At 40.5% G+C, this 13556-nt stretch overlaps 1 protein-coding gene across 2 annotated transcripts in view; it reads left to right on the top strand.

Annotated features, from left to right (window-relative positions):
- The window catches only part of LOC139749109 (sorting nexin-17-like), a 186109-nt gene that overhangs the window by 30265 nt on the left and 142288 nt on the right, over window positions 1–13556 (top strand). For both annotated transcript variants that reach the window (XM_071662692.1, XM_071662691.1), the window contains exon 3: window positions 427–608. In XM_071662692.1, coding sequence (XP_071518793.1) covers window positions 427–608 — 182 coding nt within the window. The remainder of the gene's footprint in view (window positions 1–426; window positions 609–13556) is intronic.

Raw genomic sequence — 13556 nt, 5'->3', positions numbered from 1 at the left:
AGTGCTTAGATCCTGTACATGCAGGAGTGTGTAAGTCATACATGGGATAGAATGAATTGGAGCAATGTGTTATATAGGGAGCAATGTGTTGTAAGTGGTCTGAACCAGGGCATACAAAGCAGCTTGTGGGGAATCACTACAAGGTATTTGAAGCTTAGTTGTGGAGAAAATGAGGCCATTTCTTTATCTGTTACTGGTACACCCTCACTAATGTTGGAAGTAACAAACAAGTATGAAAAATATTGTAATATATGCAGAATAGTATTCTTATAATGTCTTGTTTCATCAGTTAAAAACTTCATTTTTGGATACAAATCCATTGAATGATGATTATAAATTTTTTATTTTTGGATACAAAATACTGAATGATGATTATAGACTTTTTAATTATTCATTTACTAATAGATTTATTTTATGTATTATTAGTGAGCCAAGATCCCAGGGTGCTGAACAATGATGTTTTCAATGGCTTTCTTGTTTCTGCACAAAATGAGACACAGCGAGCTGGGGGTGGACAAGATGATGTTCCCATAGACATTTATATGATGAGTGGCCAAAAAGTGACTCTCAATGTTCCAGCCACTCTGCAAACTGATGACCTACTTGAGGTATGCTGTCCTGTAACAAAAGTAATGCCAAGTTTCACAAAGTCTTTTCAGTGGATGATACCATTTAGAAAGTCTTGTTATATATCTGAATCTGTTGCTTAACATGAAAGTCAACCATGCTAAGAAGTTTACAATACTATTAATGAGTCAGGAAGTGAGATATCTTGCTTCTGGATGGAGAGCTGGGTTGCATATATTTTCATAACATGCCAGAAGTATATCAGTTTTGTTGTATGTTATTATTCATATAATGTAATTTCAAGTGAGCTTGCAACATCCCTGGTGGAGCTTTTTTATGATTAAATTAGTGTTTTTTATATGCCAGATAGGTTTACTGCATTAATGAACAATTTGCTGTTTTGTCATATTTTTGTTCTTACAGGTATCCCTCTTGCAAACAGCTTCTCATTTAACAGAAATTTGCTTGAATGTAAATTATAGATTGATAAGTTCTTTTATTTAACAGTAAACTGAAAATTTGTTTTAGCAGAATTTTGAATCCCATGACATGAATTTTTATCATCATTACTTGGTTCCAGTTATCAGTTTACATTGTTTGAATAGCATTTGATACCGTTTGAAAATAGAAGATAGATTTTCAGATAATTTTATTGCATACAAAAGGTAATATTGATAAAAGAGACCAGTAGCTGTACAATCTGCGGTATAAATTGTACTGTATTATTATTACTTCATCCTGAGTCTAATGGGTTGGATCGCTCATATCATCCCATTTCCAAGGTGTTAAAGTGGAACAAGGACTTCAGTTCTTAGAAGAGTACTTCATACTATTTCACTTTACACTTCATATCTGAATACATCAAGTGAGACCAACATCTCCATTCATTCCACCATACACATAATGCTTCCATTGCATGTGATCATTAGTCATTCCTCTAGTATCATTTGAAATATGCCTAACCTTAATCATTTCTTTCACTGTATATATGTTCCTCCTCTGTAGTCTCTCTTTTCTCTTTGTGCACTTACACACACATGTGCACATATGCATGTATAAACAGAGGAGGAGGAGGAGGAGGACTGGCCCTCTTAGTATGAGACAGCTGTAAGTTTCAGAAAATACTGGAAGCTTGACCATTCAAACTACGCAGTGAGAAGGGTACCTGTAGAAAAGAAGTGCCATTGGTGTTGATGGTATCTAATCTTCCAAAGAATTTTAGCAAACTAGAACAAATATACAGTGATGACAACGAGGAAATAATCAGGATCGTACATGAGGCAGGTAGATAGTAGTTGGTAAGCTGATAACAGCCAGGGAGGTATCTTGCCAGTACTACCTGCCTGGGTATTGGGAGGGTTAGTGACATCTGCTTGCTGAGCCAGCACTTTAGTGGTTGTCAAGTTGCACTCCTCTGACCCAGGAAGCTCTCTTTTCTTTCTGCTTCACTATCATGTGGACGACTGGCATTCTGTACACAGACAAACAATCTCTCCTCATCATATGTAACACTTGACAACACTTAACTCACATAGCTCATTCTTCATAATTCTAAATTTTCCTACAGTGAGTACCATTTGCTAGCCCTGCCTTTTGGCAAAATGGTAGGAGCAGTAGGTAAAGTAGTAAGTAGGAACATTTAGGCAGGAGCATTAGGTAGAAACTTTAGGTAGAAGTAGTACATAGGAGCATTAGGTGGAAGTAGTCATTAGGAACATTAGGTAGGAGCCTCTGCAAACACTGTGCTAGACTTGACCTCTGCCTTTGACCTTTTAACGTTGAGGTCCTGAAGGTTAAGACTTTCTTTAGTTATGGAGACTGTTGCCGTGGCCACCCCTTTGAAGGAGTTCCAATTGGAACAGGCATGAAAAATTTAGATAGATAGACAGACATGAGGCAATAAAACATATTTATTATTATTTTTTTTTTTTTTTTTGCCGCTGTCTCCCGCGTTTGCGAGGTAGCGCAAGGAAACAGACGAAAGAAATGGCCCAACCCACCCCCATACACATGTATATACATACGTCCACTTACGCAAATATACATACCTACACAGCTTTCCATGGTTTACCCCAGACGCTTCACTTGCCTTGATTCAATCCACTGACAGCACGTCAACCCTGGTATACCACATCGCTCCAATTCACTCTATCCCTTGCCCTCCTTTCACCCTCCTGCATGTTCAGGCCCCGATCACACAAAATCTTTTTCACTCCATCTTTCCACCTCCAATTTGGTCTCCCTCTTCTCCTCGTTCCCTCCACCTCCGACACATATATCCTCTTGGTCAATCTTTCCTCACTCATTCTCTCCATGTGACCAAACCATTTCAAAACACCCTCTTCTGCTCTCTCAGCCACGCTCTTTTTATTTCCACACATCTCTCTTACCCTTACGTTACTTACTCGATCAAACCACCTCACACCACACATTGTCCTCAAACATCTCATTTCCAGCACATCCATCCTCCTGCGCACAACTCTATCCATAGTCCACGCCTCGCAACCATACAACATTGTTGGAACCACTATTCCTTCAAACATACCCATTTTTGCTCTCCGAGATAGTGTTCTCGACTTCCACACATTCTTCAAGGCTCCCAGAATTTTCGCCCCCTCCCCCACCCTATGATCCACTTCCGCTTCCATGTTTCCATCCGCTGCCAGATCCACTCCCAGATATCTAAAACACTTCACTTCCTCCAGTTTTTCTCCATTCAAACTCACCTCCCAATTGACTTGACCCTCAACCCTACTGTACCTACTAACCTTGCTCTTATTCACATTTACTCTTAACTTTCTTCTTTCACACACTTTACCAAACTCAGTCACCAGCTTCTGCAGTTTCTCACCTGAATCAGCCACCAGCGCTGTATCATCAGCGAACAACAACTGACTCACTTCCCAAGCTCTCTCATCCCCAACAGACTTCATCCTTGCCCCTCTTTCCAAAACTCTTGCATTCACCTCCCTAACAACCCCATCCATAAACAAATTAAACAACCATGGAGACATCACACACCCCTGCCGCAAACCTACATTCACTGAGAACCAATCACTTTCCTCTCTTCCTACACGTACACGTGCCTTACATCCTCGATAAAAACTTTTCACTGCTTCTAACAACTTGCCTCCCACACCATATATTCTTAATACCTTCCACAGAGCATCTCTATCAACTCTATCATATGCCTTCTCCAGATCCATAAATGCTACATACAAATCCATTTGCTTTTCTAAGTATTTCTCACATACATTCTTCAAAGCAAACACCTGATCCACACATCCTCTACCACTTCTGAAACCACACTGCTCTTCCCCAATCTGATGCTCTGTACATGCCTTCACCCTCTCAATCAATACCCTCCCATACAATTTGCCAGGAATACTCAACAAACTTATACCTCTGTAATTTGAGCACTCACTCTTATCCCCTTTGCCTTTGTACAATGGCACTATGCACGCATTCCGCCAATCCTCAGGCACCTCACCATGAGTCATACATACATTAAATAGATACATACAGCTTTGTCGCTGTCTCCCACATTAGCGAGGTAGCGCAAGGAAACAGACGAAAGAATGGCCCATCCCACCCACATACACATGTAAATACATACACGTCTACACACGCAAATATACATACCTATACATCTCAATGTATACCTATATATACACACACAGACATATACATATATACACATATACATAATTCATACTGTCTGCCTTTATTCATTCCCATCGCCACCTCGCCACACATGAAGTAACAACCCCTTCCCCCCTCATGTGTGCGAGGTAGCGCTAGGAAAAGACAACAAAGGCCTCATTCGTTCACACTCAGTCTCTAGCTGTCATGTAATAATGCACCGAAACCACAGCTCCCTTTCCACATCCAGGCCCCACAGAACTTTCCATGGTTTACCCCAGACGCTTCACAGGCCCTGGTTCAATCCATTGACAGCACGTCAACCCCAGTATACCACATCGTTCCAATTCACTCCATTCCTTGCACGCCTTTCTCCCTCCTGCGTGTTCAGGCCCTAATCACTCAAAATCTTTTTCTCTCCATCTTTCCACCTCCAATTTGGTCTCTCGCTTCTCCTCGTTCCCTCCACCTCTGACACATATATCATCTTTGTCAATCTTTCCTCACTCATTCTCTCCATGTGACCAAACCATTTCAAAACACCCTCTTCTGCTCTCTCAATCACACTTTTTTTTATTATCACACATCTCTCTTACCCAATTATTACTTACTCGATCAAACCACCTCACACCACATATTGTCCTCAAACATCTCATTTCCAGCACATCCACCCTCCTGTGCACAACTCTATCCATAGCCCACGCCTTGCAACCATACAACATTGTTGTATAAAACATACTTCTTGGAGATGTTAAAGTACTAATTATTTGGAATTCAAATACAAAGAGATCAAATGGGAGAATTTTGATTTTTATAGGGGTGGATAATTAGATGTAGCTTGGGGAAGCTTCATTAAAACATTGAAAGTAATAGAGGAAATTTATGTGCTGATGATCATTTTTCAAAAGTAAGCCAAAATGGTGAAACAGCAAAATATAAAAGTGCTTGTTTTCCAGGAAAGTCGCACAATAAGAACTGAGAGAGAAGAATAACTGTCATGTTAGAGTAGATTGTGTAAATTTGCTAGAAAAGTTAAGAGACAATTACTAAAGCAAAAAGTTTTATGAATGGTATGGAGCTGAGCATAGCAGAAGTGCTACTGGACTAATGGTATGGAGCTGAGAATAGCAGAAGTGCTAGCACACTGGACTCTGCTTGGGCAAGATTACTCCATGAGTGAAAAGTCATTTTTTTGTAAGGCTGTGTCATTGGAAATACAGTCCTGTCAAAGTACTTCTCACTTCAAAGGGAAATTGGTTCAGGGGTAATTGTAAATAAATGAAAATTAATAGCAAAAGATACCCTAAGAAATTTTATAGTTATATTAGAAGCAAGAGAGTCATTATTTACACAATTGGTCCATTCATTATGGAATATGGTGACTTGCTCCTGAAACATTGAATCCTTGACAAAGGTCTTGAATGATTTCTTTCATCAGTAGTTACTACTGAAGGCACAACTCACATCCCGGTTCCATTTCCTTAATAGGAGAGGAAAATATTCTACACAATATTGACATACAGCAGCTTCCATATTTACATGAATGATTCATTCATAGGAACTGCGACATTATCTCACCCACTGAAACATAACTTAAACAAATATTAAACAATCCCAATGAAATGGACAAGTACAGTGAACAGTTTAATGAACACTGTTATAGGAATACTCACCAAAATATGGGAGGAAGGTTGCTTTTCCAGGACACATTATGCTTAGTAATTTTTGTTGTTCATTCACACAGTTTGAATGTGCTCCGTATTCTCCATTATAGTATCTTTACCCTTTGTAATATGAAATGTATTTCTTTGGGTAACATCTGTGCCCCCCCTTCTCTCTCTCTCTCTCTCTCTCTCTCTCTCTCTCTCTCTCTCTCTCTCTCTCTCTCTCTCTCTCTCTCTCTCTCTCTCATGAAAGCTGAGTGCAAAAATACATGAAGAGGCACTAGATATTAACTGCATGGTGAAACATATGAGGCTGAGACAAACAAACACCATGTAATATCCATAAGCTTTGAATGCCACTGAGAATCACCAAAGTCCATGAAGATTGCATTAGAGTTGGTGAAGTACACCTCTAATACTGTACTGTACTGGACCCATTTGAGAAATGGAATTTATATGTGCTGTATATCAACAGTTTAATGCATTTCTGTCTGTATTTAAATGACTGTTTCATTATCATTTGGTGCCTGGTAAGACATAAACTTTTAACTCTGAATACCAGTGAAAATGAAGAGAGTTGCAGGGTAGTTGGTGATATGCACCTGTGGTATTGTAGGAGACCAATTAACTAATGAAATTTGTGAATGTATCATCAGTTTATTATTTTTATGCATGTTGTTGTTTTGCTTTGTCGCTGTCTCCCGCGTTTGTGAGGTAGCGCAAGGAAACAGATGAAAGAAATGGCCCAACCCACCCCCATACACATGTATATACATGCACGTCCACACACACAAATATACATACCTATACATCTCATTGTACACATATATATACACACACAGACACATACATATATACACATGCACACAATTCACACTGTCTGCCTTTATTCATTCCCATCGCCACCTCGCCACACATGGAAATAACATCCCCCTCCCCCCTCATGTGTGCGAGGTAGCGCTAGGAAAAGACAACAAAGGCCCCATTCGTTCACACTCAGTCTCTAGCTGTCATGCAATAATGCCCGAAACCACAGCTCCCTTTCCACATCCAGGCCCCACACAACTTTCCATTGTTTACCCCAGATGCTTCTCATGCCCTGATTCAATCCACTGACAGCACGTCGACCCCAGTATACCACATCGATCCAATTCACTCTATTCCTTGCCCGCCTTTCACCCTCCTGCATGTTCAGGCCCCGATCACTCAAAATCTTTTTACTCCATCTTTCCACCTCCAATTTGGTCTCCCACTTCTCATTCCCTCCACCTCCGACACATATATCCTCTTGGTCAATCTTTCCTCACTCATTCTCTCCATGTGCCCAAACCATTTCAAAATACCCTCTTCTGCTCTCTCAACCACACTCTTTTTATTTCCACACATCTCTCTTACCCTTACATTACTTACATCGATTAAACCACCTCACACCACATATTGTCCTCAAACATCTCATTTCCAGCACATCCACCCTCCTGTGCACAACTCTATCCATGTATGTATGTATGTATTATGCATGTATTCTTATGAATTTGTTTCATGATCTCGAAATACTGTCTGGCAGGACAGTACTCCTGAGCTCCAAATGCCACCAGAAGTCACTGAAGAATAAGTAGATTGCAGTAGAGGAGTTGAAATACGCATGTGATGCTGTCAGAAATCTAGTGGACTAATTAAATGCATGTTTATGTCAGCAGTTTATTGTTTTTCTGTATGTATTTTCATTATCTGTTTCACGATCTGTAAATGCCACCTCACAGTACATGTCAACACCATATAGGATAGTGTGTACCTCCATCTAAGTAATTCATTCCCATTAGAAAATTTGTCATATCTCCCTGGATAAGTTGAGTGTTGTATCACGTTTCTTGGGTGTTTTATTTTTCATTTTTTTTTTTCATTTCATAAGTGGAAAACATTTTGCCCTGTCTACACCCAAGATGGGAGTTCCCAGAGGGAATGGGCAGAAGAGATAGATAGATAGATTGACAGAAATTTTTTCACCCATTTTTTTTTTGGAAGGACTGAAGAGTAGTAGCATAACATCATTGGAATGGTGACCATGAAACAGATTCTTAAGAATAAATAAAAGAAAAAACTGTCAATGTAAGTATAAATTTTACTAGTTGACTGGGTCTCTTAGTGTCACAGGTGCATTTCTTTAACTCTACTGCAATCCTCTTGGATATCAGTGATTTAGAGATTCTTGTTGCTTAGGGATGCATTTTACTACTTGCATGGGTGATGTTACTTCTAAACTGGCAGGCTGTCATGCAGTGTTGTTGCTCCTATACCAGCAGATGGATTGGTGAAGCTAGCACTACTCTGGGGTACGATTTACACAACATTCATGTGGTCTAACACAACATATATCAAGTATTGCTCTATAATTTGTTAGCAACTTGTTGAAAGGACACAGGTAGACTTGACATAAATTGGCATCATGTAATAGCTGAAGACACCTGGAGCAATGAATTGAATTATACGATAGTAAAAGAGGAAGCCCTGATATGTCTTATCTGAAGACATTGAAAGAAGCAAACAAATGGGATAGTGAAGCCCTTTACAGCTACTTTCAGTAAGTCTTTTGCTCTGGAGAAAGCTCTGGGGAATTAGACGTTAACTGGTGTAACAACAGTATTTATAAAAGGCAGAAAGTCCCTGTCCAAAATTCCTCAAATAGCAGAATATCTGTGTTTGATGAAATTATAGAAACCCGATTTGACACAAGATCAACAGTTATTCTGAGGACCACCATTTTGTGAATTAATGCCCAATATGTATTTCAACAAATTGGATGATATGAGACAAATCTGCTTGATTGTTATGGTGTTATGGTGCAAGGCAGCAGGTTTGGATGGTATTGCAGTGGAATTTATTAAAAAAGGGGGTGACTGTATTGTTGACTGGTTGGTAAGGTTATTTAATGTATGTATGACAGAGGTATAAGTTTGTTGAGTATTCCTGGTAAATTATTTGGGAGGGTATTGATTGAGAGGGTGAAGACATGTACAGAGCATCAGATTGGGGAAGAGCAGTGTGGTTTCAGAAGTGGTAGAGGATGTGTGGATCAGGTGTTTGCTTTGAAGAATGTATGTGAGAAATACTTAGAAAAGCAAATGGATTTGTATGTAGCATTTATGGATCTGGAGAAGGCATATGATAGAGTTGATAGAGATGCTCTGTGGAAGGTATTAAGAATATATGGTGTGGGAGGAAAGTTGTTAGAAGCAGTGAAAAGTTTTTATCGAGGATGTAAGGCATGTGTACGTGTAGGAAGAGAGGAAAGTGATTGGTTCTCAGTGAATGTAGGTTTGCGGCAGGGGTGTGTGATGTCTCCATGGTTGTTTAATTTGTTTATGGATGGGGTTGTTAGGGAGGTAAATGCAAGAGTTTTGGAAAGAGGGGCAAGTATGAAGTCTGTTGGGGATGAGAGAGCTTGGGAAGTGAGTCAGTTGTTGTTCGCTGATGATACAGCGCTGGTGGCTGATTCATGTGAGAAACTGCAGAAGCTGGTGACTGAGTTTGGTAAAGTGTGTGGAAGAAGAAAGTTAAGAGTAAATGTGAATAAGAGCAAGGTTATTAGGTACAGTAGGGCTGAGTGTCAAGTCAATTGGGAGGTGAGTTTGAATGGAGAAAAACTGGAGGAAGTGAAGTGTTTTAGATATCTGGGAGTGGATCTGGCAGCGGATGGAACCATGGAAGCGGAAGTGGATCATAGGGTGGGGGAGGGGGCGAAAATTCTGGGGGCCTTGAAGAATGTGTGGAAGTCGAGAACATTATCTCGGAAAGCAAAAATGGGTATGTTTGAAGGAATAGTGGTTCCAACAATGTTGTATGGTTGCGAGGCGTGGGCTATGGATAGAGTTGTGCGCAGGAGGATGGATGTGCTGGAAATGAGATGTTTGAGGACAATGTGTGGTGTGAGGTGGTTTGATCGAGTGAGTAACGTAAGGGTAAGAGAGATGTGTGGAAATAAAAAGAGCGTGGTTGAGAGAGCAGAAGAGGGTGTTTTGAAGTGGTTTGGGCACATGGAGAGGATGAGTGAGGAAAGATTGACCAAGAGGATATATGTGTCGGAGGTGGAGGGAACAAGGAGAAGAGGGAGACCAAATTGGAGGTGGAAAGATGGAGTGAAAAAGATTTTGTGTGATCGGGGCCTGAACATGCAGGAGGGTGAAAGGAGGGCAAGGAATAGAGTGAATTGGAGCGATGTGGTATACCAGGGGTTGACGTGCTGTCAGTGGATTGAATCAAGGCATGTGAAGCGTCTGGGGTAAGCCATGGAAAGCTGTGTAGGTATGTATATTTGCGTGTGTGGACGTATGTATATACATGTGTATGGGGGGGTTGGGCCATTTCTTTCGTCTGTTTCCTTGCGCTACCTCGCAAACGCGGGAGACAGCGACAAAGTATAATAAAATAGATATAAATATGACTCATGGTGAGGTGCCTGAGGATTGGCGGAATGCGTGCATAGTGCCATTGTACAAAGGCAAAGGGGATAAGAGTGAGTGCTCAAATTACAGAGGTATAAGTTTGTCGAGTATTCCTGGTAAATTATATGGGAGGGTATTGATTGAGAGGGTGAAGGCATGTACAGGGCATCAGATTGAGGAAGAGCAGTGTGGTTTCAGAAGTGGTAGAGGATGTGTGGATCAGGTGTTTGCTTTGAAGAATGTATGTGAGAAATACTTAGAAAAGCAAATGGATTTGTATGTAGCATTTATGGATCTGGAGAAGGCATATGATAGAGTTGATAGAGATGCTCTGTGGAAGGTATTAAGAATATATGGTGTGGGAGGCAGGTTGTTAGAAGCAGTGAAAAGTTTTTATCGAGGATGTAAGGCATGTATACGTGTAGGAAGAGAGGAAAGTGATTAGTTCTCAGTGAATGTAGGTTTGTGGCAGGGGTGTGTGATGTCTCCATGGTTGTTTAATTTGTTTATGGATGGGGTTGTTAGGGAGGTGAATGCAAGAGTTTTGGAAAGAGGGGCAAGTATGAAGTCTGTTGTGGATGAGAGAGCTTGGGAAGTGAGTCAGTTGTTGTTCGCTGATGATACAGCTGGTGGCTGATTCATGTGAGAAACTGCAGAAGCTGGTGACTGAGTTTGGTAAAGTGTGTGAAAGAAGAAAGTTAAGAGTAAATGTGAATAAGAGCAAGGTTATTAGGTTCAGTAGTGTTGAGGGTCAGGTCAATTGGGAGGTAAGTTTGAATGGAGAAAAACTAGAGAAAGTAAAGTGTTTTAGATATCTGGGAGTGGATCTGGCAGTGGATGGAACCATGGAAGCGGAAGTGAATCATAGGATGGGGGAGGGGGCGAAAATCCTGGGAGCCTTGAAGAATGTGTGGAAGTCGAGAACATTATCTCAGAAAGCAAAAATGGGTATGTTTGAAGGAATAGTGGTTCCAACAATGTTGTATGGTTGTGAGGCGTGGGCTATGGATAGAGTTGTGCGCAGGAGGGTGGATGTGCTGGAAATGAGATGTTTGAGGACAATGTGTGGTGTGAGGTTGTTTGATCGAGTAAGTAATGTAAGGGTAAGAGAGATGTGTGGAAATAAAAAGAGTGTGGTTGAGAGAGCAGAAGATGGTGTTTTGAAATGGTTTGGGCACATGGAGAGAATGAGTGAGGAAAGATTGACCAAGAGGATATATGTGTCGGAGGTGGAGGGAACGAGGAGAAGTGGGAGACCAAATTGGAGGTGGAAAGATGGAGTGAAAAAGATTTTGTGTGATCGAGGCCTGAACATGCAGGAGGGTGAAAGGCGGGCAAGGAATAGAGTGAATTGGATCGATGTGGTATATCGGGGTTGATGTGCTGTCAGTGGATTGAATCAGGGCATGTGAAGCGTCTGGGGTAAACCATGGAAAGTTGTGTGGGGCCTGGATGTGGAAAGGGAGCTGTGGTTTCGGGCATTATTGCATGACAGCTAGAGACTGAGTGTGAACGAATGGGGCCTTTGTTGTCTTTTCCTAGCGCTACCTCGCACACATGAGGGGGGAGGGGGATGGTATTCCATGTGTGGCGAGGTGGCGATGGGAATGAATAAAGGCAGACAGTGTGAATTGTGTGCATGGGTATATATGTATGTGTCTGTGTGTATATATATATGTGTATATTGAGATGTATAGGTATGTATATTTGCGTGTGTGGACGTGTATGTATATACATGTGTATAGGGGTGGGTTGGGCCATTTCTTTCGTCTGTTTCCTTGCGCTACCTCGCAAACGCGTGAGACAGTGACAAAGCAAAATAAAAAAAAAGTATGTATAATAGTAAAGTGGTAATTTTGTTCGTTTAGATTTTTGGAAAGTATTTGACGAAGTCCTGCATCATAGATATTAACGAAAGTTAAGTCACATGTCGCAGATATGTAGTACTTTAGTGGTTAGAAAATTGGTTGACTAGCCATAAACAAAGAGTGGTGAGGAACAGTCAAGCCTCAGAATGGTTAGACATAACAAGTGTGGTGTGCCACAGGGACTAGTTCCCTTTCTGATGTGTGTTAATGGGCTGCATTGCAAGATGTCAAATGTGTGTTAATGGGCTGTATTGCAAGATGTCAAAGTTTGCATACAAAACTTACCTGGAAATGAATGTGCATCAGAAACTGAATGTCTAATTTCAGGCTGACTTGGACAGATGTATGTAGGCTAGTTTCAACAAATGACATATGAATTTTAACATCAGTAAGTGAAAAGTTCTATCAACATTGGCAGATAAAACGAGGAAACAAAATTTGATTATGAATATTCTTGAACTACAAAAGGTAAATGAGGAAAAAACTTGGGTTTAATCGTCTCAGATAACGTAAAACCAAGTAAGGAGTGCATAGAAGAAGTAAAAAAGGCAAACAAAATCCTTGGAATTATAGGTGGAGCCTTGGAATTAACTGTAAGGTATTAATTTTCACTCCTTACTGCCCCACATATGACCTTTATAATTGATGCTTCAGGTAATTCTAATTAATCAACCAGTCACTCTCTCTAATCACTGGTGCTTCTACCTTTAATATTTTGTTCAGTTTTGGTCACTTGAGAAAAGACAGAATGGAGAGAACATAGCAGAATGCAGCCAAGATGACTTCTTGGACTAAGAAACAACTATGAGAGCCAGGTAATTGACTAAAACGTCTTTACCTTAGAAAAGTCAAGGTTAAGATAAATCTGTATATGCTAGCAGTATACAGATGTTTAAAAACTACTTTTTGGTAAAGGTTTCCAGTGATGGTGATCTCCAATGTCTGTCAAACTTTTTTCGTATACTGCACAAAAAGATAGTTGCTAATATAGATTGCAAAATCCATAAATGCATCTTTTAAGGATTATTGGAGTAATAACATACCACTTACATAAAATTTGACTGTCATGATTATTAGGTCTAGCATGCCAGGCCAAGCATCCAAAGTCATTGACCTGCTATATGCAATATAAACACCAATTTTCTTTGAAATTTTTTTTTTTTTTTTTTTTTTATACTTTGTCGCTGTCTCCCGCATTTGCGAGGTAGCGCAAGGAAACAGACGAAAGAAATGGCCCCCCCCCCCATACACATGTACATACACACGTCCACACACGCAAATATACATACCTACACAGCTTTCCATGGTTTACCCCAGACGCTTCACATGCCTTGATTCAATCCACTGACAGCACGTCAACCCCTGTATACCACATC

This window comes from Panulirus ornatus, chromosome 6, assembly GCF_036320965.1.
Source record: "Panulirus ornatus isolate Po-2019 chromosome 6, ASM3632096v1, whole genome shotgun sequence".
Lineage (NCBI taxonomy): Eukaryota > Metazoa > Arthropoda > Malacostraca > Decapoda > Palinuridae > Panulirus > Panulirus ornatus.
Note: the sequence above shows the minus strand (reverse complement) of the source record. Positions and strands in the feature narration are given on the sequence as shown.